This window comes from Salvelinus alpinus, chromosome 7 (genome assembly GCF_045679555.1).
Source record: "Salvelinus alpinus chromosome 7, SLU_Salpinus.1, whole genome shotgun sequence".
NCBI lineage: Eukaryota > Metazoa > Chordata > Actinopteri > Salmoniformes > Salmonidae > Salvelinus > Salvelinus alpinus.
In genome coordinates, this window is record NC_092092.1 from 70,594,757 (window position 1) to 70,620,436 (window position 25,680).

General features: G+C 43.9%; 3 protein-coding genes across 5 annotated transcripts; 1 reads left to right on the top strand and 2 right to left on the bottom strand.

Annotated features, from left to right (window-relative positions):
* Positions 1 to 2,377: 2,377 nt before the first annotated feature.
* Positions 2,378 to 10,061, top strand: LOC139581570 (bromodomain-containing protein 8-like). Of its 3 annotated transcripts, none has more exons than XM_071411488.1 (18): positions 2,378 to 2,530; positions 3,483 to 3,579; positions 3,691 to 3,760; positions 3,903 to 3,952; positions 4,064 to 4,186; positions 4,380 to 4,460; positions 4,609 to 4,673; positions 4,781 to 4,944; positions 5,125 to 5,316; positions 5,613 to 5,709; positions 6,121 to 6,233; positions 6,386 to 6,856; positions 6,942 to 7,138; positions 7,313 to 7,405; positions 7,501 to 7,569; positions 7,722 to 8,007; positions 9,312 to 9,356; positions 9,865 to 10,061. In XM_071411488.1, the coding sequence occupies exons 2-18, from the start codon at positions 3,557 to 3,559 to the stop codon at positions 9,922 to 9,924; spliced, it is 2,199 nt and encodes a 732-aa protein (XP_071267589.1). In that variant the 5' UTR covers positions 2,378 to 2,530; positions 3,483 to 3,556; the 3' UTR covers positions 9,925 to 10,061. The 3 variants fall into 3 exon arrangements, with proteins under 3 accessions (XP_071267589.1, XP_071267587.1, XP_071267588.1); XM_071411486.1 differs by lacking the exon at positions 2,378 to 2,530 and adding an exon at positions 2,848 to 2,984; XM_071411487.1 differs by lacking the exons at positions 2,378 to 2,530; positions 9,312 to 9,356 and adding an exon at positions 2,848 to 2,984.
* Positions 10,062 to 12,918: 2,857 nt separating this feature from the next.
* Positions 12,919 to 15,025, bottom strand: LOC139581571 (DNA damage-inducible transcript 4-like protein). Its single transcript, XM_071411489.1, has 2 exons — positions 14,782 to 15,025; positions 12,919 to 14,284 (listed from the first exon to the last, which is right to left on the bottom strand). Exons 1-2 carry the CDS (start codon positions 14,948 to 14,950, stop codon positions 13,836 to 13,838), a joined length of 618 nt encoding a protein of 205 aa, XP_071267590.1. The 5' UTR covers positions 14,951 to 15,025; the 3' UTR covers positions 12,919 to 13,835.
* A 3,355-nt stretch (positions 15,026 to 18,380) lies between these two features.
* Positions 18,381 to 24,483, bottom strand: LOC139581572 (stimulator of interferon genes protein-like). The gene is made up of 7 exons (XM_071411490.1): positions 24,102 to 24,483; positions 22,973 to 23,199; positions 22,624 to 22,804; positions 21,985 to 22,093; positions 21,622 to 21,863; positions 21,178 to 21,364; positions 18,381 to 21,041 (listed from the first exon to the last, which is right to left on the bottom strand). The coding sequence occupies exons 2-7, from the start codon at positions 23,197 to 23,199 to the stop codon at positions 20,788 to 20,790; spliced, it is 1,200 nt and encodes a 399-aa protein (XP_071267591.1). The 5' UTR covers positions 24,102 to 24,483; the 3' UTR covers positions 18,381 to 20,787.
* Between the last annotated feature and the right edge of the window lie 1,197 nt (positions 24,484 to 25,680).

Consider the following 25,680-nt stretch of genomic DNA (forward strand, 5'->3'; position numbering starts at 1 on the left):
GCTAGGGTCCCCACTTGTGCCATCAAACGCCTGGAATTTATTCAGAACTCCACAGCTGCCTGGTGTTCCACCTTCCCTAGTTCTCCCGCTCCACCGCACACTCCACTGGCTTCTAGTCGCTCACATCCATTTTACCTCCATCTTGCCTACGGAGCAGCAAGGGGAACAGGGGTTCAGCTCCCGCTCAGCCCAGTCAAAGCTCTTCTCTGTCCTGGCACCCCAATGGTGGAACGAGCTTCCCCCAAACTTTAGGCTTGTGGATTGATTATCTGACCATCTTCGAAAATGTCTGAAACCCTACATCTTCATAGAGTATCTTAAATAAATCTCACCGTGCCCCCCAAATGATGGTGTTTTTGTTCCATAAACCTCAGAGCAACTGTTCACTAATACTTTATCTGGTTCTTATGACACAATGCAGAAACTACAAAGGAAGTAGTAAGGGTAATTTTCCTGAAGAAAACATGTATGCTTTCTTCAGCTGTCCTTAAAGAGAAATGTTTCTTCAGCTGTCCTATCTGGTGTAATTCTCCTGTCCTATCTGGTGTAATTCTCCTGTCTTATCTAGTGTCCTGTGTGAACTTAAGTATGCTCCCTCTAATGCTCCCATCTCTCCCTGTCTTTCTCTCTCCTCTCCCAGAGGACCTGAGCTCTAGGACCATACCTCAGGACTACCTGGCCTGTCTCCTGGCTCTCCCCATCCCCAGTCCACCTGGTCATGCTGCTGATCCGGTTACTTTTTTTTTTTGCCTGTGGCTATGGAACCTTGACCTTTTACCAGATGTGCTATCTTGCCCTGGACCTGCTGTTTATGCCCCTCTCTCAACCTCTCCTGCTCCCTCTCTCTCCCTACCACACCTGCTGTCTCTACTTCTGAATGCTCGGCTATGAAAAGCCAACTGACATTTACTCCTGAGGTGCTAACCTTTTGCACCATCTACAACCACTTTGATTATTATTTGACCCTGCTGGTCATCTATGAACGTTTGAACATAATGAAGAACAATCTGGCCTTAATGGTCATGTACTCGTGGTACCTGAGCGCCAAGTCTAGGTCCAAGAGGCATCTAAACAGCTTCTACCCCCAAGCCATAAGACTCCTGAACAGCTAATCAAATTGCTACTCCTCCCCCCCACCTATTCTACGCTGCTGCTACTCTCTTTGTCACGTTCGTCGTAAGGATCAGACCAAGGCGCAGCGTGCGTAGAGTTCCACATATTTTAATGAATAGAAACTCACCAAACAAAACAATAACGTACAAGCACAAAGCTACTGGTGTGCACACAGGCAACTATCTGTAGACAAGATCCCACGAAACACAAAGGGGAAATGGCTGCCTAAATATGATCCCCAATCAGAGACAACGATAAACAGCTGCCTCTGATTGGGAACCATAACAGGCCAACATAAATCATTAATCACCTAGATGACCCAGCCTAGTCACTATCACGCCCCAACCAACATAGAGAATAAACAGCTCTCTATGGTCAGGGCGTGACACTCTTATTATCTATGCATAGTCACTTTAAAAACTCTACCTACATGTACATATTACCTCAATTACCTCGACACCGGTGCCCCCGCACATTGACTCTGTACCGGTACCCCCTGTATATAGCTCCGCTATTGTTATTTACTGCTGCTCTTTAATTATTTTTATTATTTGTGAGTTTTTTTCTCTCTGTATTTTCTTAAAACTGCATTGTTGGTTAAGGGCTTGTAAGTAAGCACACCTGTTGTATTCAGGGCATGTGACAAATAAAATTTGATTTGATACTCTTATAATCTTGATACTCTTATAACCCTTGATATTCTTATAACCCAGCACAGCCAGAAGAGGACTGGCCACCACTCAGAGCCTGGTTCCTCTCTAGGTTTCTCCCTAGGTTCCTGCCTTTCTAGGGAGTTTTTCCTAGCCACCACACTTCTACATCTGCATTGCTTGCTGTTTAGGGTTTTAGGCTAGGTTTCTGTATAAGCATTTTGTGACATCTGCTGATGTAAAAAGGGCTTAATAGATAACTTTGATTGATTGATTGGTTCCCACTTGTCAACTTCTCCAGCACCACCCTAACATCAACATGTGAAAACGGCAGGTTTCTGTTTCTGATGTCATGGGAAACACTTATGACATCATCTGATGTGTAGCATGTGATTTAGTAACCTTTGCCAGCTCATAGTTGGTTAAAATCACATGTCAAATTTCTCCGATGACATCATCCATAAACCCTTTTGACATCATCTGGTGTGCATGTTTTTGACTACAAATCATAGAAACCTGTCGTTTTCACATACGGTGGGGTCCGGAATTATTGGATCCGTTGATAAAGAAGAGCAAAAAATACTAAAATAAATAAAGATTTGGAGGAAGCAGGCATCACATGCTAAGCGAGCGCTCGACCATTTGAGCTAATCCCCCTGTTTTTATTACAGCAATTATAAAACATATTCCATATCACTGGCACTGCCTAGTCATAGATGGAAAGTAAAGATTTAAAGGAAGCAGGCATTGACCCACTACTGCTCATGGTAAGCAAGCGTCTTACAATTTGAACTAATCCTCCATTCATGTACAGAGATGATGACTAATGGAACTTTCAGTGTAAATTATATATAGAGCTATGTTGATAATAATAATATTATCAACATATTGATATTAATAATACAGTTTATCTGAGAATACAGCTGCAGCAACATCCGTTTCTAAAAGTATAACACCGAAGGAAATGGAATTGATCAAACTACTTCAGAAGCTAATTATATCACATTCAATAAAAAATAAGGAAACAATGGAGGACGCGGGCATTGATCCCCCTACTTCTCACTTGCTAAGCGAGCGCGCTACCATTTGAGCTAATCCCCCTACAAGCGGTACGTGAGTTATTGTGATGTCATTCTCCACGTCTGTGCTACATTGAAATGATTCCGGCGGAAGTTTAGTGGTGAGGCCCTGTCCACAAAGAAATGGCGAGTGGAGTAGGGAGTGAGTATTATTTGTTAGCTTGCAAGTGTAGCTACAACGTATACATACATTTCAAATGTAATGTACGATCTTTTCGTAACTAGTTTTATACATTATTTTCGTCAACCCATGCAGGGCTAGCTATTGTTAGTTTGCCAGGCGCGCGCCACTAACTAACGTTAGCTAGCTTGATAACAATGGGTGTTCCTAGCTACAGAGCACGCACCTTACTAGCCGAATATGATAAACAACCAAAGCAATTATTGTGTTAAATTACCTAAGTAGCTAAGTGGTGACGTTATGCTTTTCTAGATAGCTCAAAACCTTATTTGCATTAACAACAATATTGTAGCTTGCTGGCTGTGTAGCCGGTGTTTAGCTAGTTAATTATCTAGCCTATATTTGAGCTCTGACCTAATTTTGGTTCCCCCTGCGCCGTGAGCTGTGACATCTCTCTTTCTTTCTATTGCTAGCCTACCTATTCCAAGCGTCATAATTGTCTTATCTGTTTTTATGTAGAACACAAGAGGCTGTCCGTTGGCCCGACGGAGCCGTGGTCATTGAGGGAGAAACTATGCCTAGCCTCCTCTGTTATGAGGAGCGGAGACCAAAACTGGTAAACAAACACACTAATTGTTTGTCTGTCCCTGACTGCATCTACATGTTGTTCTTCTACATGGTAATTTGTGTGCTTGATTGTCCTCCTGCCACTTTGTCTGCTTTTCAGGGTGTCAGTCAGCAGAGCCATCAAGCCTTTCTCAGAGCCAGGCCGCCCTCCAGACTGGTTCTCCCAGAAGGTATGAGACCGACGACAAGCTTGTCCCCATTTCATAGTCAGACTCACTGTGACACAAAACAATTAATCTCTGTCTGGTGAACAAGGTTGAAAGGTCAGCTACTATATATCTAACCTGCTTTCTGTGATTCTGACCCCCACAGCACTGTGCCTCTCAGTATTCTGAACTGCTGGAGACCACAGAGGCTCCAAAGTTAGTACACAAACACACATTTTTCTGCTTTATTGGAGTATTCTGTTGCGGAGGCAGCACTTCAGCTGTCGTCAGAGCTGTGCATGTGTCTGATGTACGGCGCTGTTTCAGGCGTAAGCGTGGAGAGAAGGGTGAGGTGGTGGAGACCATTGAGGATGTGATCGTACGGAGACTCACCGCCGAGAGGATAGAGGAGCTGAAAAAACTACTGAGAGACACACAGGACAAATACAGGTCAATACACACAGGCACTCCTGCTCTCACACACATACAAATGTAGTCTCACACACACATACACAGTGGAACCTTCACTATCAATACATAGCCAATATTTATCCCTGTTCAAAGCCATTATAGATGACAGACATGCTCCATACACTCTATTTACCATGCTTGACCTTTGGCCCTGTACTTCCTGTTTTGACAGAAAGCTGAAGAAGGAGGTGGATCTGATCCAGACAGGACATCTGGATTCACGGCTAGAGGAGCTGTGGACAGACATAACACAGTAAGAAACCGGTCTGTCTGTCCAACAATATGCCTTTCTTTTTATTTGTTGTAAACACTACGTTGTAATTCATAGTGTACTTTCTGTACCGGATTTAGCAGTGAAGATTGTGTTTCATGGTTAAAATGGTTTGTCTTTGGTTTGGCAGGAAAAATAAGCAGGATGAGGATGAGGCAGATCTTAAGAGAAAGGCCACAGAGACATCATATCAGGGTAAGCTTTGGACTAATAATAATAAACATTTTGGGCACCACTGATTTGAACAATGATTAGGCTCAAGAACTACCGGTAATAATAACCCTTCTTCTCTTCGGTCTCAGCTCGCCAAGCGGTTAAGAACACGCCCAAGCGGGTGTCCAGTGTCACTATACGCTCCCCTCTGGGTGCCAGTCCCACGAGCATGGAGGGCGCACAGACAGACACCCCCACACCCCCAATAGATACAGCCATGCCCCAGGCAGAGGAGACCCTTGGTGCCAATTTGGTAAGGGAAGGGTCTTAGTCCTGGTCAGCATAACACTGTGTGCATAAAACACTTGGTATAAACTTTAGAGAATTGTTTTGTACTGTTTTGAGTGTCTCTTCTAGCTGGTTGTTGCTTGTCTCTTGTTGTCATTGAGGAATGGTCAATTAATGTTTCCCCCCCCCCTCTCTGTCCACGTAGTCCCAGGGGGGAGCCGTGTTCCTACCGTCATCGGATGCTCCAATAGCGGGGCCTAAGGAGGGAAGCCTGGGGTCTCTGGTCGACGACTCCCCACAGAAGAGGCTCCTCAGTCAGAAGTCCACGCCGCCTCCCTCCCCTCTCCTTTCAGAGCTACTGAAGAAAGGAAGCCTGATCTCTGCTAGCCCCAGACTGGTGAGAAATACACTACAAAAGGAAGTTGAAACGGGATGATTTGCGGTAATAAGGGATGAAAGTATTTGGATTATATTGGGTTATATTGGATTATATTGGGTGGATCTGTTGAAGGGAGAGGGTTAAGGTTATGTTTGACTTCACAAGCTACTGGTGTTGGGGAAATTCCTGTCTATTCTAGGGAGTAATATGCTGTTGTACATCCTACCAAGCTGCTCAGTAAAAACAGGTGATGTAGATGTTTTTAGAGAACAGGGAATTATGGATATTGTGTGTTGATGACGTGATGCTGTCAGGTAGTGGAGGGGGAAGCTGCTGCTGCAGGACTGGCTAACGGAGGAGTTCCTACTACAACCCCCACTATCACAGCAGACTTTGAGGTCGCCAGCGCAGGTAACTATGGCAACAGTGAAATAACCGCTCTCGCTGGCAGGCTGGTTGTTATGTGTTTGGCTTGATGTGTGTTAGGATGCTAAGTATTAGTGCTGTATGTGCTTCTGTGCTTTAAATGTGTTAGAAGCAAAGTGTCTGTCCTTTATTAGATGTACTTTGGTGTGTCCAATGGAAACAGTGCCCCCCACATCCCCACTGCCCAGCCCTGCCCCACCCAACACAGGTTAATACTGTCCCTCGTCTGTCAGTGTGTCTCTCTAAACTCACCTGTCTCTATCTTCCCTCTAGAAAAGGGAAGGAATATCTAGTATATAAAGAGGAACCCTCATCTGATTTCTAATCAGTGAGACCAGTGTACCATTGGTGGTGACACGTGTGTTTCTCTTTGTCTCTGTCTGTCTGTGTGTTCAGTCAAAGAGGCAGGCTCAGAGATGGTGGAGGAGGACCATGTACCTGGTTCCTACATGGGGGATGAGCTGGACCTGGAGACAGTGGGAGATATCATCTCCATCATAGAGGAGAAGGTACATGGTGTGTGTGGGGGGCGGGGACTTTGAGAGGGTGGGATACAGCTTTTGGCCTAGATATCTCTGTAGTAAGCAGACTTTTTTTGTGCACACTCATCACAGTCCTCTCTCTGTGTCTCTGTCTTTCTGTGTCTGTCTGTATTTCTCAGGTGGATGACTCTGTGGAGGCTCTAGATGCTGCAGCAGTGGAGGCTGCTCTCTCTCTCTGTGAGGAAGCTGTTTCTGCTGGCCACTCCCTCTCAGGCCCATGGGAGGCCCAGGACTTAAAGTCCTCAGAGCCTGGTCCTATGGTTCAGTCTTACCCCACACATGGGCTTCAGGCTGCGGCTGGAGCTAACCCTGGGAGCCTGGAGCCACAGACAGAGAGTGGAAGGGGGGAAGCCGAAGAGGGGAACGGGAAGGACTGTGAGAGACAAGAAACAGTGCAGACAAATGTGGCCCCTTCTGTTGTCGCTGATGATGGCCTGGCAGGAAGTGAGGTCACTGAGGAGGGAGTTCTGGGGGAGGAAGGAGCCCTGAGCACAGCTGTGAAGACTGAAAATGAGGAGTGGACCCAGCCAGAACTAAACACACCCTGCCTAGACTCAGAAGACAGCTCTGGATCAGGGAAAGAGTCCAAGGTAATTGTCCTCTTTTCAGTAACACAGCACATACCTCTACCAAGTGCAGTTGAATTATCATCTCTTCTTGTGTATCTTTTTGTAGGAAGTGAAGGATGAGGATGGAGGGAGCGACGGAGATCCTGATGAAGGAATGGAGATGAAGGAATGTGGAGAGGGGGAGGGGCCCTACCTATCAGAAGTAGAACCGGCAGCCAGTGAGAGCGAGGACGGCTATGGCCCCTCTTCCCAACGCTACACCACAGCTGATTCGCTAGCCAGCAGCCCCGCCTCTTCCCAGTTGTAAGTGTCCAACCCTGGTCCTTGTATCCATGGCAACTCTTAACCTGATCATTCCATCACAAGCCTGAATAAAGCAATGAATGACCCTAAAGAACGCTTTATGACCTCTCTCCCCCTCTATCACTCACTCACTAACCCTTCACCCTCCTCTGTCTCTCCCTCCGTCTCTCTCAGTTCAATATGTGGGGAGGATCAGGAGGCCGTTCAGGCTCAGAAGATCTGGAAGAAAGCCATTATGCTGGTGTGGAGAGCAGCAGCCAATCACAGGTCAGCTCTTAGCCATTTCCCCAATAACAGCCAATCACTTAACATGTCTGAGCTACTGTAGAATTTGACAGATCAGTTGTTGTTACCTGTGTCAGGTACGCCAGTGTGTTCCTTCAGTCTGTGTCTGAAGACATTGCTCCTGGTTACCACAGCATTGTACACAGGTGAGAGTTCTATAGCGGCAAATGGTTTGTTTGCTATTATGTTTTGTGCATGTGAAAATAAAATCTATTTATTAAACAATGTAAGTACATGCTCAGCTTATCCCCTAAAACACACACACACACATTCATACACACACACCCTTCCCCTCCAGACCCATGGATCTGTCAGCCATCAAGAAGAGTATCGAGGCGGGTCAGATCCGTACGACAGCAGAGTTCCAGCGTGACATCATGCTGATGTTCCAGAACGCGGTGATGTACAACAGCTCTGACCACGACGTTTTCCACATGGCTCTGGAGATGCAGAGAGATGTTCTAGAACATGTGCAGCAATTCCTGGCCACTCAGCTCATCATGCAGACCTCAGAGTCCTCCATTTCCACCAAGAGCCTCAGAGGCCGCGAGGGGGGCCGCAAGCCAGGGGAGTCTGTGGAGAAGGTAAGACTAGATGCACACATACAGGTAACTGCCACAATTATAGAAACACTTGAGTGAATAAGGGATGCAAAGTATATTAAAAGCAGGTGCTTCCACACAAGTGTTGTTCCTGAGTTAATTAAGCAATTCATATCCCATCATGCTTAGGGTCATGTATAAAAATGCTGGGCAGGCCATTATTTTGGCTACCATGGCTATGGCCCCATAGGATGACAATGCCCCCATCCACAGGGCACGAGTGGTCACTGAATGGTTTGATGAGATGTAAACCAGATATCAAACCAACTGAACACTTATGGGAGATTCTGGAGTGTCGCCTGAGAGCGTTTTCCATCAGCAAAACACCAAATTATTGAATTTCTGGTGGAAGAATGGTGTCTCATCCATCCAATAGAGTTACAGACACTTCAATGTGTTTCCTTTATTTTGCCAGTTACCTGTACACAAACACACACACATACCTCCGAGTCCAACAACAACACCAAGGAGCCAAGACATGTACAATTGACACCGGACAGACTGTACCCATCTCATGCCCCAATAATCGTATCTTGCCTCTCGCCTAACTTCCCTGCCATTACACTTCATCTGTAGACAGGTTCCCGTCTCCCCTCTCCATTACTGCTGTCTGTCTCCCCTCTCCATTACTGCTGTCTGGCTCCCCTCTCCATTACTGCTGTCTGGCTCCCCTCTCCATTACTGCCGTCTGGCTCCCCTCTCCATTGCGGCCGTCTGTCTCCCCTCTCCATTGCGGCCGTCTGTCTCCCCTCTCCATTGCGGCCGTCTGTCTCCCCTCTCCATTACGGCCGTCTGTCTCCCCTCTCCATTACGGCCGTCTGTCTCCCCTCTCCATTACGGCCGTCTGTCTCCCCTCTCCATTACGGCCGTCTGTCTCCCCTCTCCATTACGGCCGTCTGTCTCCCCTCTCCATTGCGGCCGTCTGTCTCCCCTCTCCATTGCGGCCGTCTGTCTCCCCTCTCCATTGCGGACGTCTGTCTCCCCTCTCCATTGCGGACGTCTGTCTCCCCTCTCCATTGCGGACGTCTGTCTCCCCTCTCCATTGCGGACGTCTGTCTCCCCTCTCCATTGCGGACGTCTGTCTCCCCTCTCCGTGTCTGCTGTCTCTGTGTACTGTGTTTATCACTTGGCTGTCTGAACGTGTGTCTCTTACTGTCTGTTCTTCTGTTTGTACAATGTTGTCTTGTTGGTTGTTTACTCTGCGTGTGTTTGGAGAGGTGTGTGTATATGAGGGGTATGCGTGTGTGTGTTCTCTCTTTTCTCACTAACTGTTTGTCCTCCTACAGGACAGTGTCCCAATGGCCTCTCCCGCTTTCCTTCTCTCTCTCTTTGTAAGTATTCAGGTCAAAGGTCAGAACTCACCAGGTCAAGTCAAGCGCACGCTCTGTTTCTCCGTCTGTCACACACACCCAAAACACTAATCTCATATTCAGAAGCGCATAAAACGGTTCAACTCACACCAACTACCCCTGTAGTCAAACACTCAAAAAGCATACACTCACCTCTTATATTAACACACACATCCGTCACTACATTTTTTACCTTCGGTATTTGGTTCTTAAATGGACCCATCCTGGTTGTGTGTTATGTATCCAGTGGTTTTGTATTTGAACGTCTTTTCATGTATCCAGTGGTTTTGTCTTCAACGTCTGTGATCGTCTCGTCTGCTCCATCGCTTTTCTTTCTTTTCGTTTTTTCCATCCTTTCATCTTTCTTTTCTTCATTTCCTCTGGTCAGAGATCGTCTTTGTGTTTTTTTTACAGGCCAACCACGAGCCATCACTGGGTTTTCAACCTGGTGTCAAACTGACCTTCACCTTTTAACCTCTCTTCCCTGCAGGACGGGGGCACCAGAGGGCGCCGCTGTGCTATTGAAGCAGACATGAAGATGAAGAAATAACCAGAGTCAAAAGGCAGTAGGACAATAGATTGCCAACAGGCCATAGGGCTGGAGGTTTAAAGAGAGACTTGATACAGGGCTGCAGTCCTCTGATATTCTCCTCTCCAGGCCATTTCTGATTGATCATTGTGTACCATAGTTGTGTACAGTTTAATTAACTAACTTAAGTCTATGATTGTATTTAAAGCCAGTACACTAGATATCCAGACATCATATGATTCTCATTGATATTTGCCACTGGTAATCAGCAGACACTGCAGCCCTGGAGGACTGACTCTGTTTTACAACTGCAGTAGTACTAAAGTACTAGTGACTGACTTGGGGCCCCGTTGTTTTGTGTATAGGATGTAGCCAACTGCAAAATATCCTTCAAGGAATCATGATCCCACTGTCCACGAACTGGTTGGTTGAATCAACATTGTTTCAATATAATTTGTCAATGTATTGTAACGTGGACTCTATACTGAACAAAAATATAAACGCGACATGCAACAATTCCCACACCACACGATCCCGCAGGTCTGGTGAAGAAGCTGTATGTGGAGGTCCTGTGCTGCCGTGGTTATACATGATCTGTGTAACCACGGTTGTACTGACATTCTCTAAAACGATGTTGGAGGCGGCTTATGGTAGAGACATTCGGCTCTGGTGGACATTCCTGCAGTCAGCATGCCGATTGCGCGCTCGCTCAGCACTTGAGACATCTGTGGCATTGTGTTGTGATAAAACAGCACATTTTATAGTGGACTTGTATTATCCCCAGCACAAGGTGCACCTGTGTATTGATTGTGCTGTTTAATCAGCTTCTTGATATGCCACACCTGTCAGGTGGATGGAACATCTTGGAAAATGAGAAATACTCACAGGGATGTAAACAAATTTGTGCACAATATTTGAGAGAAAGAAGCTTTCTGTGGGTATGGAACATTTCTGGTATCTTTTATTTCAGTTCATGAAACATGTGACCAACACTTTACATGTTGCGTTTATATTTTTGTTCAGTATATTTGGAAAATACCATAGAAATAAGAGTGAGGAGAACAGGCTTGGAACCTCTAACCCTGGCAATTAATTAACTGGTTAACTCATGTGTACACTCGCAATGGCTGCCTGGTTATGTGATGCAATAATTGCCATGGTATTTTGGAATGTTCTATCAACTGATGGTGGATTGCCATGATGATGTAGAATGTTCATTCAACTGATGCTAACTAATGTGACTCATGGAATGTATTTTTTGTAATATCAATTGAGTTGACTTAACAAATCACAGCACAGATTGAAAGGTACACTTCCTGTTTTTACTTCCTGGCATGGGTACACTCAATGGCTGCCAGTCCACCCATTATGCCATCATTGACTTGAATGGAGACGCCCTTTCTATTCATTCTTATTTCTATGGAAAATACAGTGGATTTGCAAAAAGTAATCAACTTGTTTTGAGGGTGAATTTTCAACCACAGAATTATGTAATCATGGTAACCAATTTTGCACATAGATAAACTGTGTATAAATTCTGTTTCATTTGTACCTTTTGAAACAATGTCTGATCTTCACCGTTATGTCCACTATCCGTTAAAAAAACAATAGACTGGGCAGCAGCACCTACTGCAGAGTTGGTCTACACAGCTATCCATTTGGTCTCCCATCCAGTTTTAACCAAGCCCAGCTTTGATATTTGTCACTGACTAACAATGTGCTATCATGAGAAATGTATTATTGAGAGATCTCTTAACTACATAATTGACTGTTGCTATCGAAGTCATTCCAAAGGATAGGTTTAACAGAGCAAATGAAGTATAACCATACTCCTATAAGTAATATCAATAATAATGTTTAGTCCTATATAGCCTTTGCAAAGTCATCAACAGCTATTTTTTCAATTCAACCCAGGGTTCAACTCAAAATAAACCATACACATAGGTCTTGGGTTTCAAGCTTTGGTTGATTTCAAATGTCATCTTCAAGTTAGTAATGAATATGTTGGATTCATGTCTCTATTTCAACCAAAATGTTAATAGGACTAAATTAAATCAAACTTTAATTGCATTTTAAATAGTTTAATTTGATTTAGTCCTATTCTTTAATGTTTTAGTTGAGTTGGACACAAAATATACATCTCCTTCAAATGTTTATTTGGTTGCGTTGACAACCAAACCTAATTCAATATCACTTTTGCAATACAGTAAAAAGCCTATTAACAAATCATGCTGGATTTTCCAAATTAACCAAAAAACTCAAGTTAAATAATAGGATTAAACCAGTGACAGATTAAACTATCCAAGCAGTAAATCTATCTCTTTTAAATGTTGATATTTGGTTGAGTTGTCAAACGAACACAATGCGATATGACTTTTGTAATACTGTAAATAGCCTAAAGCTAAGGCTCTTACAAACTAATGTAAAAAAAAATATTCAACCTTAAAATGAGTAGCACATCCATGGCCACACTGAGGTTACTATAACTATCAACGTCTTACGTAATCACAGAGAGCCTTAATGTTCCAGAGGGCATGCGAAGGTCGCAGGTCTGTAGAGATCATAATATTAAACATCTGTGCAGAATCTCAACCAGCATTGATCACTTGCACTATTAATGTAATCTCAACCAACTGTTATCCAGGTAATTTGGTTATTTAAATAAACATCTGACATTGTATTCCCATTTGAACGTTGTGCTTTTAAATCCTTGAAGTGCAGTGATAATATATTTAGATGAGAACTAAATCAGACAGTTTTTCCATTGGAATTTGGTTGTGCTTTTAGATGGTTGAAAGCAGTGATAACCCATTGGGAATTCAACAAACTTCTGGCTGTCTGGAGTGGGTTAATAAAAGGTTGAAATCTCCTTGATCTCAACCAAAAATGACCCCCATTTCCACGTTGACATGACATGGTGTGCCCAGTGGGATGTCTACTGTATGTTAGTGGGAGTACAATAGAGTAGTAACTGAGTGTTGAACTTTATGTACAGCTGTTTAGTTTCTCATTTCATTGTGTTTTGCTCAACTGTTTATTAGAGATTAGGAGAATTGAAAACAATGGTAATGTCAGTCTATATTTTGACAGACCCAAGTTGAGCCCTTCAGGTCTTGGGTATAAAGTGTAGACATTGATGTTTGACAGCTGTAATGATTAAAAGAGTATGGCAACACTGAAAACGATACTGTGCAAAAAAAAGAGATTTCACTTTAACAATACTGCAAGACAAACATTTGCACACAGGGTTAGGGGCAATACCAGCTTGCCTTCCCTCTGCTTTCACATCCAACATGAGTTTTCCATGGTTAAACAAAATATGTGCAAAAAAAAAAACTATGGCTGTTATTGTACAGATGTAGGATCTTATTTTGAGAACCATGCAATGCAGAAAATGTTTTACTTGTATTTGAGGTTCAAAATGGCTTCTGAAGTTTTATTCCCACTTTGAAATTTTAGATATGATTTCCTCTTACGAAAAATATATCATGCCTTACAAAACTGTCCATTAATTATAATTGACATAATTCACATTTCCTGTTGCAGCTAACTGGCTCAAATGAAGATCCTACATTTGTACAGAACTTTAACACATTTCAACCCCTGCTAGAACCAGCAAGGTAACATGCATTCTGTGCTTTTTTTCTAACTAGGTCAACTCAAATTCCAGCCATACAAAACTTTTAGGGTAACTATTCCCTCATTTTTACCTACACATAATATATTTCGTTTCACAATTGAGCTGACTGTTCCAGTCATTTTCCAGTGCATATACAGTGCAAAACTTTCATTAGAATTTTAAAACTCTAATACAGATGTATATTGACATACATTTAGTACACAAAAAAAAACATCAAAGTTGTGCAGAGCTTTTTTTCCTAAAAGGAATGTAGAAACATGCCACATGTTGATCCCTGATCAGAAATGATCTCTCAGCAAAACTCGTGTATGACAGGGCTCGCGGAGGAATACAATTTCTTCTTGACCAGCCGGTATTGGGGTCGTAGTTTCAACAACTTGTCGGTAACGAATATGTGCTTGAGAGGAGGCCAACCGTCTTTGTCCAGCTTGAACACTACGGACAGCTCGAAGGTAGGAGTGACGGTCGGGTCGGGCGATATAGTGCCCAGCGTCTGCAGCTGAAGGCCCTGTTTTGTCTCCAAATATACCTGTATGAAGGCCCCGCGGAGCCCACACGGTTCTCCAACTGAGGAACGCACCACGTCCCGGGCAACCTTTGCGGTCAGCGGGCGGGGAAGTAGCAGCACTCGGCAGCGCAGATTCGATTCTTTAGCTTCAGAGAGACAACTCTCGATCTGCCTGATCATGTCCTGCTGGAGTATTCTCTCCTCACAGTCAAGAGTCATTTCAGAGTCCAGACCTGAAAAAGAGTCTGTTAATATCAATATATTGCTGATGAACCATGAGTTGAAGTTGTACCGCCTATACTTTTGTATTACAGACATTTGGTAAGGCCTATACTATTCCACTTAGGCCTACTATTCAAAAAGCGTTGCATTGCATTGTAACAGACTATTCTTATCTATTGTGCACATTTTTTTTTTTACATTGATCGTCAAAATAAGGCAATGTATTAGCAACTTTAAACGAGACAGAGCTCTGTTTAATTCATGAACTTTCAAGAACAGACCATCAACTGACAGTCATGAGCAGTCGGCTACACAGTAGACTATATGGCTGCATCAGCTACATTAATATCTACCACCGCTTGGAATGGTCAAAACCTGAGTCCTAGGCTAAAGTTGACAAAAGGCCTATAAAGTCACCAGAATTAACTGACAGTTATAATAAGCCATTATTTATAACAGTACATATATCCGATGAAATACAAATGTAGATTTCAGAACAGAGCCTTACTTGAGGAGTTCCTTTCCTTGATGAATTCGCAACTTTCAAGGCTGCCCCGACGCGTATCTTTTTTGTCGCTCGATGTGATTTGATATAGAAACTTTCGCTCGACTACGCTATCCTCTTCAGACATAATGATCATTCCGTGTCCGAGGACCAAAGCCGGGGTATAGACCATTGTGATTTTCGGTCTATTCCCTCCATGTAGAAGTCAGTTGATTGAAGTCGCTGGAGCGCTCACGGTGTTTAAATAGTAATCCTTGGTTGCTTCAGCTGCTCACGTGTGGGACTGCCTCCTTGGTTACCATAGCAGCGCGACGGTGAGCAACTGCTGAAAGGGGTTGAATCAGCCTCACGCCACATGCCTAGACATTGCACTGACTGGCCGCTCAGTACTGACAACATCACCCGTTTAATCGAGTATTCTGTGCCATTTATGTTATTAGAAAGGTTTATTGTTAGGTTATCAATAAAATAAAAGTATCCAACGCTCATACACTAAATGACCAAAAGTATGTGGACACCTGCTCATCGAACATCTCATTCTAAAATCATTGCCATTAATATGGAATTGGTCCCCCCTTTGCTGCTACAACAACCCCCACTCTTCTGGGAAGGCAGTCCACTAGATGTTGGAACATTGCTGCAGGGACTTGCTTCCATTCAGCCACAAGAGCATTCGTGAGGTCAGGCACTGATGTTGGGCGATTAGGCCTGGCTCGCAGTTGGCGTTCCAATCCATCCCAAAGGTGTCCGATGGGGTTGAGGTCAGGGCTCTTTGCAGGTCAGTCAAGTTCTTCCACATCGATCTCGACAAACCATTTCTGTATGGACCTCGCTTTGTGCACAGGGGCATTGTCATGCTGAAACAGGAAAGGGCCTTTCCCAAACTTGCCACAAATATATATATATATATATATTTTTTAAATTATGATAATTTTTCCCCTATTGTATTATTGACTGTATGTTTTGTTTATTCCATGTGTTGTTTGTGTCGCACTGCTTTGCTTCATCTTGACCAGGTCGCAGTTGTAAATGAGAACTTGTTCTCAACTAGCCTACCTGGTTAAATAAAGGTGAAAAAAAGAAAGAAAGTTGGAAGCACAGAATTGTCTAGTATGTCATTGTATGCTGTAGTGTTAAGATTTCCCTTCATTGGAACTAAGGGACCTAGCCCAAACCATGAAAAACAGCCCCAGACCATTATTCCTCCTCCACCAAACTTTACAGTTGACACTATGCACCCGGGCAGGTAGCGTTCTCCTGGCATCCACCAAACCCAGATTCGTCCGACTGACTGCCAGATGGTGAAGCGTGATTCATCACTCCAGAGAACGCGTTTCCACTGCTCCAGAGTCTAATGGTGGTGAGCTTTACACCACTCCAGCCTACGCTTGGCACTGCGCAATGTGATCTTAGGCTTGTGTGCGGCTGCTCGGCCATGGAAACCCATTTCATGAAGCTCCTGATGAACAGTTCTTGTGCTGACGTTGCTTTCAGAGGCAGTTTAGAACTTGGTAGTGGGACTACCACTTCGCGGCTGAACCGTTGTTGCGCCTAGATGTTTCCACTACACAATAACAGTACTTACAGTTGACCAGGGCAGCTCTAGCAGGGCAGAAATTTGTTGAACTGACTTGTTTTGTAAGGTGGCATCCTATGATGGTGCCAAGTTGAAAGTCACAGCCCTTCAGTAAGGCCATTCTACTGCCAATGTTTGTCTATGGAGATTGCATGGCTGTGTGCTCGATTTTATACACATGACAGCAATTGGTGTGGCTGAAGTCGCTGAATCCGTTAATTTGAAGGGATGTCCACATACTTTTGTATGTATAGTGTATTTATAAAAAATGGTTTTATACTGTTCTAAGCATAAATGTAATTGATGACAGAATTATGGATACCCAGGCCTAATGTAGGCCTAAAAAGATAGGCTAAGGTTCAATATCCCCCATAACATGATTGATTGTATATTGGAGGTGGTTGGCTTAATTCCCTTTTGATGAATCCCTTTCTAAATATGTCACCTGAGGGTTCCCGGAATACACTGGAATACACTCACTGCTCTGTTCCCTCTACCTGTGCCTGCCGGTCTAGACAATGCCAGCCAGCCAGCCACGAGCCTTACCTGGGCTGAGTCACAGGTGAATCACATCACATGGCCTGACACTCACTGATCAGGCAGGAAGGGAATTTCCAATGAATCTTGGATCCTCCCTTCCCCCTCCCCCCTCCCCCCTCTCCCTCTCCCTCTCTCCCTTGGATCTTTCAACACCCACACCACATTGTTTCAGACATGGTGAAATTAATGAGTATCTGGAAGAGTAAATGTTTTCTAAGCACGCCACTCTTTCACACACAGGCCTTGTAGTGTGTATTAGAAATGAGAATACAAGTCTCACACTATCTATAAACCTATGTGCTATTTTTAGGCTCAGGTGTTGCTGGACCTGTCGAGAATTTATGGCTGGACCTGTGTCCCAGGACGGAGTCTGACTGTAACAGCATTCAGTTATGAGTCACAGAAAAGGAAATTGACCCTTTTGGGACACCAGCTGTACACCACCAGCCTATCATCTTCAGCCCTGCCCAGATCATTATGATGTCTAAACAGTAAATAGGAAGTTCACCGTTTTTCTATGGAAGTGAATGGAAACTACAGAATGTGTTGGTCTGTAGAGTTTACCACTGTGTCTGGCTGGGCTGATGCAGACATCCTCTCTGCTTGCATTTCCCATGTTTTTTGTGTGTGTAAGTGTGTGCGTCCATGTGTGTGTGTGTGTGTGTGTGTTTGCTCACAGATATCATCAGCTTCCTCATCAGATTGAGAACAGGTGTTCCAAGGTTCTCAACTGATTTACCTAATTCAGGAAACGATTGACCTAATTCAGGAAATGAATCAAATGCTACTGTAAAAATATACACTCTTAGAAAAAATTTGCTATCTACTGTAAAACCAAAAAGGAAGAACCCTTTTTGGTTCCAGGTAGAAGCATTTTGAGTTTCATGTAGAAGCCTTCCCACAGAGAGTTCTACATGAAACCCCAAAAGGTTCCAACTGGAACCAAAAAGGGTTCTCCTATGGGGACAGCCGAAGAACTCTTTTGGAACCCTTTTTTCTAAGAGTGTATCACTGATGTGCCCTATTTCTGTAAAAATGTCCTCCAAGCACATTCATTGAAGTGGACCCTGTCAGCCCAGAACACGCCAGACCAGTCCCAGTCTGTCACCTGCTTGCTAGCTCCTGTATGGTCAATCAGCAGGTCATGTGTTGCTGTCTAAGAAAATCTACAACCTTGAATCCATACACCTACTGTATAGTTTCAACTTTTCTAAACAGTATCCAAGTTAGCAGTGTGTTTATGTCATTCACTCAATCAAATGGATATGGTATCTGATGCAATCACAAAGAGGTGTTTCTAAAGAAATCATCCGGACCGTGTGTGTGTGTGTGTGTGTGTGCGCTGTAGATGGATAACATGACTGGTAACTTGTGACTCAGGCTCTGTTCTCCTCTGAATGATCAGCCCAGGCTCAGCTCTCAGCTCACTCCCTAGCCCCGGGCCAGGCATGCAGATATGGGATCTTTCTCTCTCTCACTCTCTCTCTCAAATTCAAGTTCCTTTATTGGCATGAAAAACATTGCGTTGTACATTGCAAAAGCAACAATGTATACATTATACATTGTAATAAAATAATGAATAATAAGAATATAAAATGGTAGTAGATAAATTACATATAAATAAAAAATAAAAATAACAACAACAATAAAATGGTAACAGTCAATAGTGGAAATATAATAAAGATAAAAGTTTAAACACATAAAATGAAACTATAACTAACTGTCATTCTCACCATTACATCAGTAATACTACTACCACCATCATTACCATCACACCTACTTCCGTACCACTACTATTTGGAATAATTAGGCTGTTAATATTCAGTGTCCCTCAGGCTCTCTCTTCTCTCCCTCCTCTCTCTCTTCTCTGCCCCATGGTTCAAGCATGCACATTCTGTCTGTGCAAACAATGTAAATCCATCAAAGCGTTATTTTTTATTCAACTAGGCAAGTCAGTTAAGAACAAATTCTTATTTACAATGACGGCCTACCCCGGCCAAACCCGGACGACGCTGTGCCAATTGTGCGCTGCCCTATGGGACTCCCAATCACGGCCGGATGTGATACAGCCTGGATTCGAACCGGGGACTGTAGTGACACCTCTTGCAATGAGATGCAGCGCCTTAGACCACTGCGTCACTCGGGAGCCCATACATACAGTACGGACAGATGAATTACAGAACTGAGTGTAGAACAACATGCACACAATGAGAGGAATGAGCAGGGTTGTTGTTGTAACTTGACCCTGTTTGTTTGTATACATACAGAAACACAACACTTACAGTATGTGGCCAAACGTTACAGCCAACACAGGATTGTGTTACACCATTAACAATGTTCTGTTATTCCTCTGTTTGTATGCAATCTGACCCTCGTACAGAGCATTCGGAAAGTATTCAGACCCCTTGACTTTTTCCACATTTTGTGACGTTACAGCCTTATTCTAAAATTTATAAAATAAATGTTTTACCTCATCAATGTACACACAATACCCCACATTGACAAAGCGAAAACATAAAAAACATAAATATATAAGTATTGAGACCCTTTGCTATGAGACTCTAAATTGATCTCAGGTGCATCCTGTTTCCATTGATCATCCTTGAGATGTTTCTACAACTTGATTGGTAAACTCAACTCAATTGAATGGACATGATTTGGAAAGGCACACACCTGTCTATATAAGGTCTCACAGTTGACAGTGCATGTCAGAGCAAAAACCAAGCCATAAGGTCGAAGGAATTGTCCGTAGAGCTCCGAGACAGGATTGTGTCGAGGCATCAAAACATTTCTGCAGCATCAAAGGTCCCCAATAACACAGTGGCCTCCATCATTCTTAAATGGAATAAGTTTGGAACCACCACGACTCTTCTCTCTGGTCTGATGAAGCCAGACGGAAGCCACTCCTCAGTAAAAGGCACATGACAGCCTGTATGGAGTTTTCCAAAAGGCACCTAAAGACTCTCAGACCATGAGAAACAAGATTCTCTGGTCTGATGAAACCAAGATTGAACTCTTTGGCCTGAATGCCAAGCGTAACGTCTGGAGGAAACCTGGCACCATCCCTACTGTGAAGCCTGGTGGTGGCAGTATCATGCTGTGGGGATGTTTTTCAGTGGCAGGGACTGGGAGACCAGTCAGGATCGAGGGAAAGATGAACAGAGCAAAGTACAGAGAGATCCTTGATGAAAACCTGCTCCAGAGCACTCAGGACCTCAGACTGGGGAGAAGGTTCACGACCCTAAGCACACAGCCAAGACAACGTAGGAGTGGCTTCGGGACAAGTTTCTGAATGTCCTTGAGTGGTCCAGCCAGAGCCCGGGCTTGAACTCAATCGAACATCTCTGGAGAGACCTGAAAATAGCTGTGCAACAACGCTCCCCATCCAACCTGACAGAGCTTGAGAGGATCTGCAGAGAAGAATGGGAGAAGCTCCCCAGATACAGGTGTGACAAGCTTGTAGTGTCATACCCAAGAAGACTTGAGGCTGTAATCGCTGCCAAAGGTGCTTCAATAAAGTGCTGAGTAAAGGGTCTGAATACTTATGTAAATGTTATATTTATTTTGATACGTTTTATAAATTTGCCCAAAAAATCTACAAAACCTGTTTATGCTTTGTCATTATGGGGTATTGTGTGTAGATTGAGGAAGAAAAACAATTTAATAAATTTTAGAATAAGACTAACGTAACAGAATGTGGAAAAAGTCAAGGGGTCTGAATACTTTCCAAATGCACTGTATGTTAAGCAATGAGTGGCAGGGTAAAGGGGAAGGCAATGCCTTGTTGCTCTACTTTGAGATGGCTTTGAGTGCTTCCTACCTTGCAGCCTGGTTTAGTGCTGCTGCTGTTGTGCATAAGTGCAATTTATTTTGTTTATCTCTCTAGACCCGTCTCATGGAGAAAGGTCTTCCGAATTCTCAACCGGTTCCCTGAGCGTACGTGGCATGTCATGACTGATCATGATCGTAGGCACCCTGCTCATTGGCTCAGCTCGGCGCCAGTTGTCTATGATGGGCAGGGCATAGAATGGGTGGTCCACCTCAGGCTGAGGGATGAAAGGGGGAACATAGAACTCTTCTTTCTCCTGCTGATCCAGGTTCTTCAGAATGGAGTTGGACAGGTAGTGAGGGTCATCCTCATGTTCATCTACAGGAAGTAGAAATTATATAGGGTTCATAGGTCGTACTATTGGGCACATAGGAGGAAATTATTTTTTATACAGAGAGAGAGAGAGAGAGAGCGAGAGAAAGGCAGGTAACATGTAAATAGCATGATATCTAACCGTTGAGGAGGATGAGTCGGTAGCGGTTCCTGCACTCCAGTGAGCGGTCCAGTATGTCCTGTAGAGTCCTGTAGAACAGCAGCACCTGCTCTCTCCTGTCCTTCTCCCCAAACCCTGCACTGCTCTCCTGAGACATCTTATACAGGGTCAGCAGAGGGGTGGCATACTCCACAACACAGTGATGGGCCTACAGACACACACACACACACGAGATACTGTGATTAGGCGTTTCAGTGTAAAAAAATCTGCAAATGGGTTTATAGATTGTCCACACATTTGTCCACTATGGTGCAAGTGTTGGGCTTTTCCATGTTTGTTTTAGTCTTTTCCAGTGCTTCATAAGCACTCACTGTTGATTCACAATTTGACCACATAGTGGCGCCAGTGTGATGCATTTCACTTTGAGATAGTGTTTGAGAAGGTGACTAAATGAATCCCGCCTACCTGTCTGTCCTTGTCCAATACGGTGTAGACACTGTGCTTGTAGACACGCCCCCTGACACCTGCCCTGTCGATCTCTGTGTCAGGGAGGTTGTCAAGGAAATGGATGTTGGTGTCCTCGTCCTCCAGCGTGTGAGTAATGTTTGCGTTGAGAGGGAGGAGAATGAGGAGCTTTCTGGAACCCCTGGTCTCAAACGGACCTGCATTATGTGAAGCACGGAACGCTGTGATAGAACCCTCCAACCCTACCAGAGAAACACACACACGCACAATGGGATACATGTAAATTTGAACAGGAACACAACGTTGACATGACAGCTTTTTCATTTATTAAATAAGCGCACTACATGAATTGATGCTACTTACGAGGCAGAACCAGGTTGAGGTAGCCCAGGTGGAAAGACCAAGCCAGGCCATGAGCCACGTTCATCTTTCTCGTCTCACAGATCTCTGACACCTCCACCTCAGACGGACCCTGAACATGGGAGAGAGAAACAACAACCGGAAAAGGAACAGAATTACTCACAGGCCAAGAGATAGACATGCAGGAAATCTGGGATAAAAAGATAGGAATGAAGGAAAACTAGTTTTCTTCCCTAAATGATTTTCAGAAGAAATTAACCACAACAAAATTAAACCTGCCTGGTGTATTTCAAAACAAGTCCATGCCACTTCTGCTGACTGGAGGGCAATAGAGGTTCCTCTTTCGGGTTTCAATGTACAGAAACCACAACAGTGATGTGCAAATTAAAAAAAACACAACTATGAGCTAACATGAACCACACTAACACACAGTCAACATTTTACAGCAGCATGTAAGCTACAGTCTCGTATAGCATCATTCACCTTCATTGGCTTTACGAAGGTAAACTGTGTTATTAGTGGCATAAAGGAAAGGGTTTGGAGAACTAGACTGCTGATTAAAACTCAACCTGGAGACACATAGGGTCTTGTGTTGGCTCATACTGTGTGTGAGAGTTCCAGATCAGGAGCTTGTTATCTCACCAGTACTCCCAGGGTTTTGAGTAGAGGGTAGAGGACACAGGCCAGGATAACCATGCTCCACTGGTCCCTCCAGGGCTGGGGCTTGGTCAAGATAAACAGCAGCACTGCCAACCCCACACCCAGGAGGGTACATACACCCACACAGGCTGTCACCATCTGACCCAGCCTCCGACCACGGTACCTGGGCAGAGAGAAAGAGAGAGAGGAGAGAGGGAAAGGAAGCGAGAGAGAGAGAGAGGGAGGGCAGGTAACATGTAAATATCCATGTAAATAACATGTAAATATCCATGTAAATCAATTTATTTGCCTACCATGTTTTGTGAGTATGAAAGTTAATAAGTTCCCTCACCTGGTAGTTGCATGATGAAGACATTCCTCTGAGAGAAGAAACACTCCGTGCAGCAAGGGCCCCACAGTCAGGATGAGTATTGCTGCGAAAACGTGTCTGAAGAAGCCCTCAGGCTCCCAAACCAAGATAGCCGCCGTCACCACAGAAGCCAATCCTATCGCACAGGCTTTGGGTAAACTCCCACGAGGCTGAGGGACCAGACACTCCTCCCCTCCCAATTGCTGCATCTGAGGAACAGACGTAACGAGACCATGACTTAGTATGATACAACATTACAATAATCCTCAGTAAACTCCTCTTCCTTTAGTCATTTTCACAACTTCCCCAGAATAACCTTCTATGAAGAAGTATTTCCAGGGTTCGGGTTAGATTTCATCCTCTTCATCAGTGGCATTGTGTGTATGAGATCTCATAATACGTCACATTAAAACATCCTGGTACGGAAAGTCGGAGAACTAAGAACAGCCATCTGAGAACAACTAAGAACCCAAATGTGTGTGTGTGTGTTTGTGTGTGTGTCTGTGTGTGTGTGGTTTATAGGAGTAGATTCACTTCCTATCTTCACCCACCTGCTGGCACTGTTTCAAAGGAAATGCTGGTTTACCAGAAATGTAAACTGGCTAGTACAGTATGGTTCAAAGCCTGATTATCTTTTAATCCTGAACTCAACTATAGGGGAACAATTACGTGAGATCATTTGCAATTGTGAATCTGATTATCATGAATAAAATAATATGGCTAATCTCTTTAAGAGAAACCCTCACTGATTAAAAAAGAGATATAATATATGGTAGAACAGGAGAGAATCACCTTCGGTTTTAGAAATAAGAATTATAGTCCAGTATAATAGGAAAACTATTAAATGGTGCCCTGATGTTACCCATTCACTACAGAGTAATGGAAACATACCGTGATTCATACATCATCTCCTTGACTACATTCTCATACCACACAACGGGAGACTATCAGTGATACATTCATACATACACAATAAATACTTTTTTCCATGAGGGAATTATTATCCTGTACCCAGATCTAGAGACTATTACTTCATTTGAAGGTTCAGTTCAAATTCAAGGAAACGATTTCAAAAGTTTGCTGCTGACATTGCTAATCCGCTGAGGTTTACCTTTCTCCTGTTTGGAGTGGTCCCAGTTCCAGAACACAGAACACAGAACAACAGAGACAATCCAAGAATAAAAGAGTTCACTGGAGATTATAACTCAGAGCCAGCATCTCTTCCTCGTCCACGTTCTTTCTCACTGTTCTTTCTCTCCTTCCATGCCTTTGTGTTATACAAACTTGGGTAATACTTTCATTTTCAGTTTGACAGAGGTGGCAGTGAGGCAATATATCCCACACAATGAGCGATAAAGATGAACAGAGAGCGATAGAGAGTGATAGAGAAAGATAGAGAGATAGAGAGAGGAAGATAAAGAGATACAAATATGAAGAGAGTGATAGAGAAAGAGAGTATGTCACGACTCCCACCGAAGGTGGCTCCTCTTCCTGTTCGTGCGGCGCTCGGCGGTCGTCGTCACCGATCCCTTTTTCCCTTTTCTGTTGTTTTTGTCTTATTGGTTACACCTGTTTCTTGTTTAGGTTTTAGTTGGGCTATTTAAGCCGGTATGACCGCCTGCTCTTTGTGCGGGCTCATTCTTCCTCTGTTCATGTTTGTGGTTGTGCGATTTTCTTTGTTTTTTTTTTTTCCTCCGGACTGGTTGGGTCCTGGTTTTGGGCCGGTCTTGTTATTTGCGCCTGGTGTTTTGGCGTGACCATTGTCCCTGCGCCGGAATAAAACAGTGTTCTTTACCCTCTGCTTCCTGTGCCTGACTCCACACCCACTACGCATAGATTGCATGACAGAGTAAGACACATTTTTATTTAACCTTTATTTAACTAGGAAATTCTTAGTTACAATGACGGCCTACCCTGTCCAAACCCTAACGACGCTGGGACAATTGTGCGCCGCCCTGTAGGACTCCCAATCACAGCCGGTGGTGATACAGCCTGGAATCAAACCAGGGTCTGTAGTGATGCCCCTAGCACTAAGATGCAGTGCCTTGGACCACTGCACCACTCTGGAACCCAAAATGTGAGTGGTAGAGAAAGATGAAGAGATAGTGGTAGAGAAAGATGAAGAGATAGAGAGTGGTAGAGAAAGCGCTAGAGAGAGGAAGGGAGATTTAAAGAATGTGCAAACATAATAAATTCCACAGAGGCGTCACTGAAATGTAATAGGTAACAGTAGTGGAACAGGGAGTGGTGGAAGAGGCATGTACTGTAATAGATAACTGTAGTGGAACAGGGAGTGGTGGAAGAGGCATGTACTGTAATAGATAACTGTAGTGGAACAGGGAGTGGTGGAAGAGGCATGTACTGTAATAGATAACTGTAGTGGAACAGGGAGTGGTGGAAGAGGCATGTACTGTAATATATAACTGTAGCGGAACAGGGAGTGGTGGAAGAAGCATGTACTGTGATAGATAACAGTAGTGGAACAGGGAGTGGTGGAAGAGGCATGTACTGTAATAGATAACAGTAGTGGAACAGGGAGTGGTGGAATAATCATGTACTGTGATATATAACAGTAGTGGAACAGGGCGTGGTGGAAGAGGCATGTACTGTAATAGATAACAGTAGTGGAACAGGGAGTGGTGGAAGAAGCATGTACTGTGATATATAACAGTAGTGGAACAGGGAGTGGT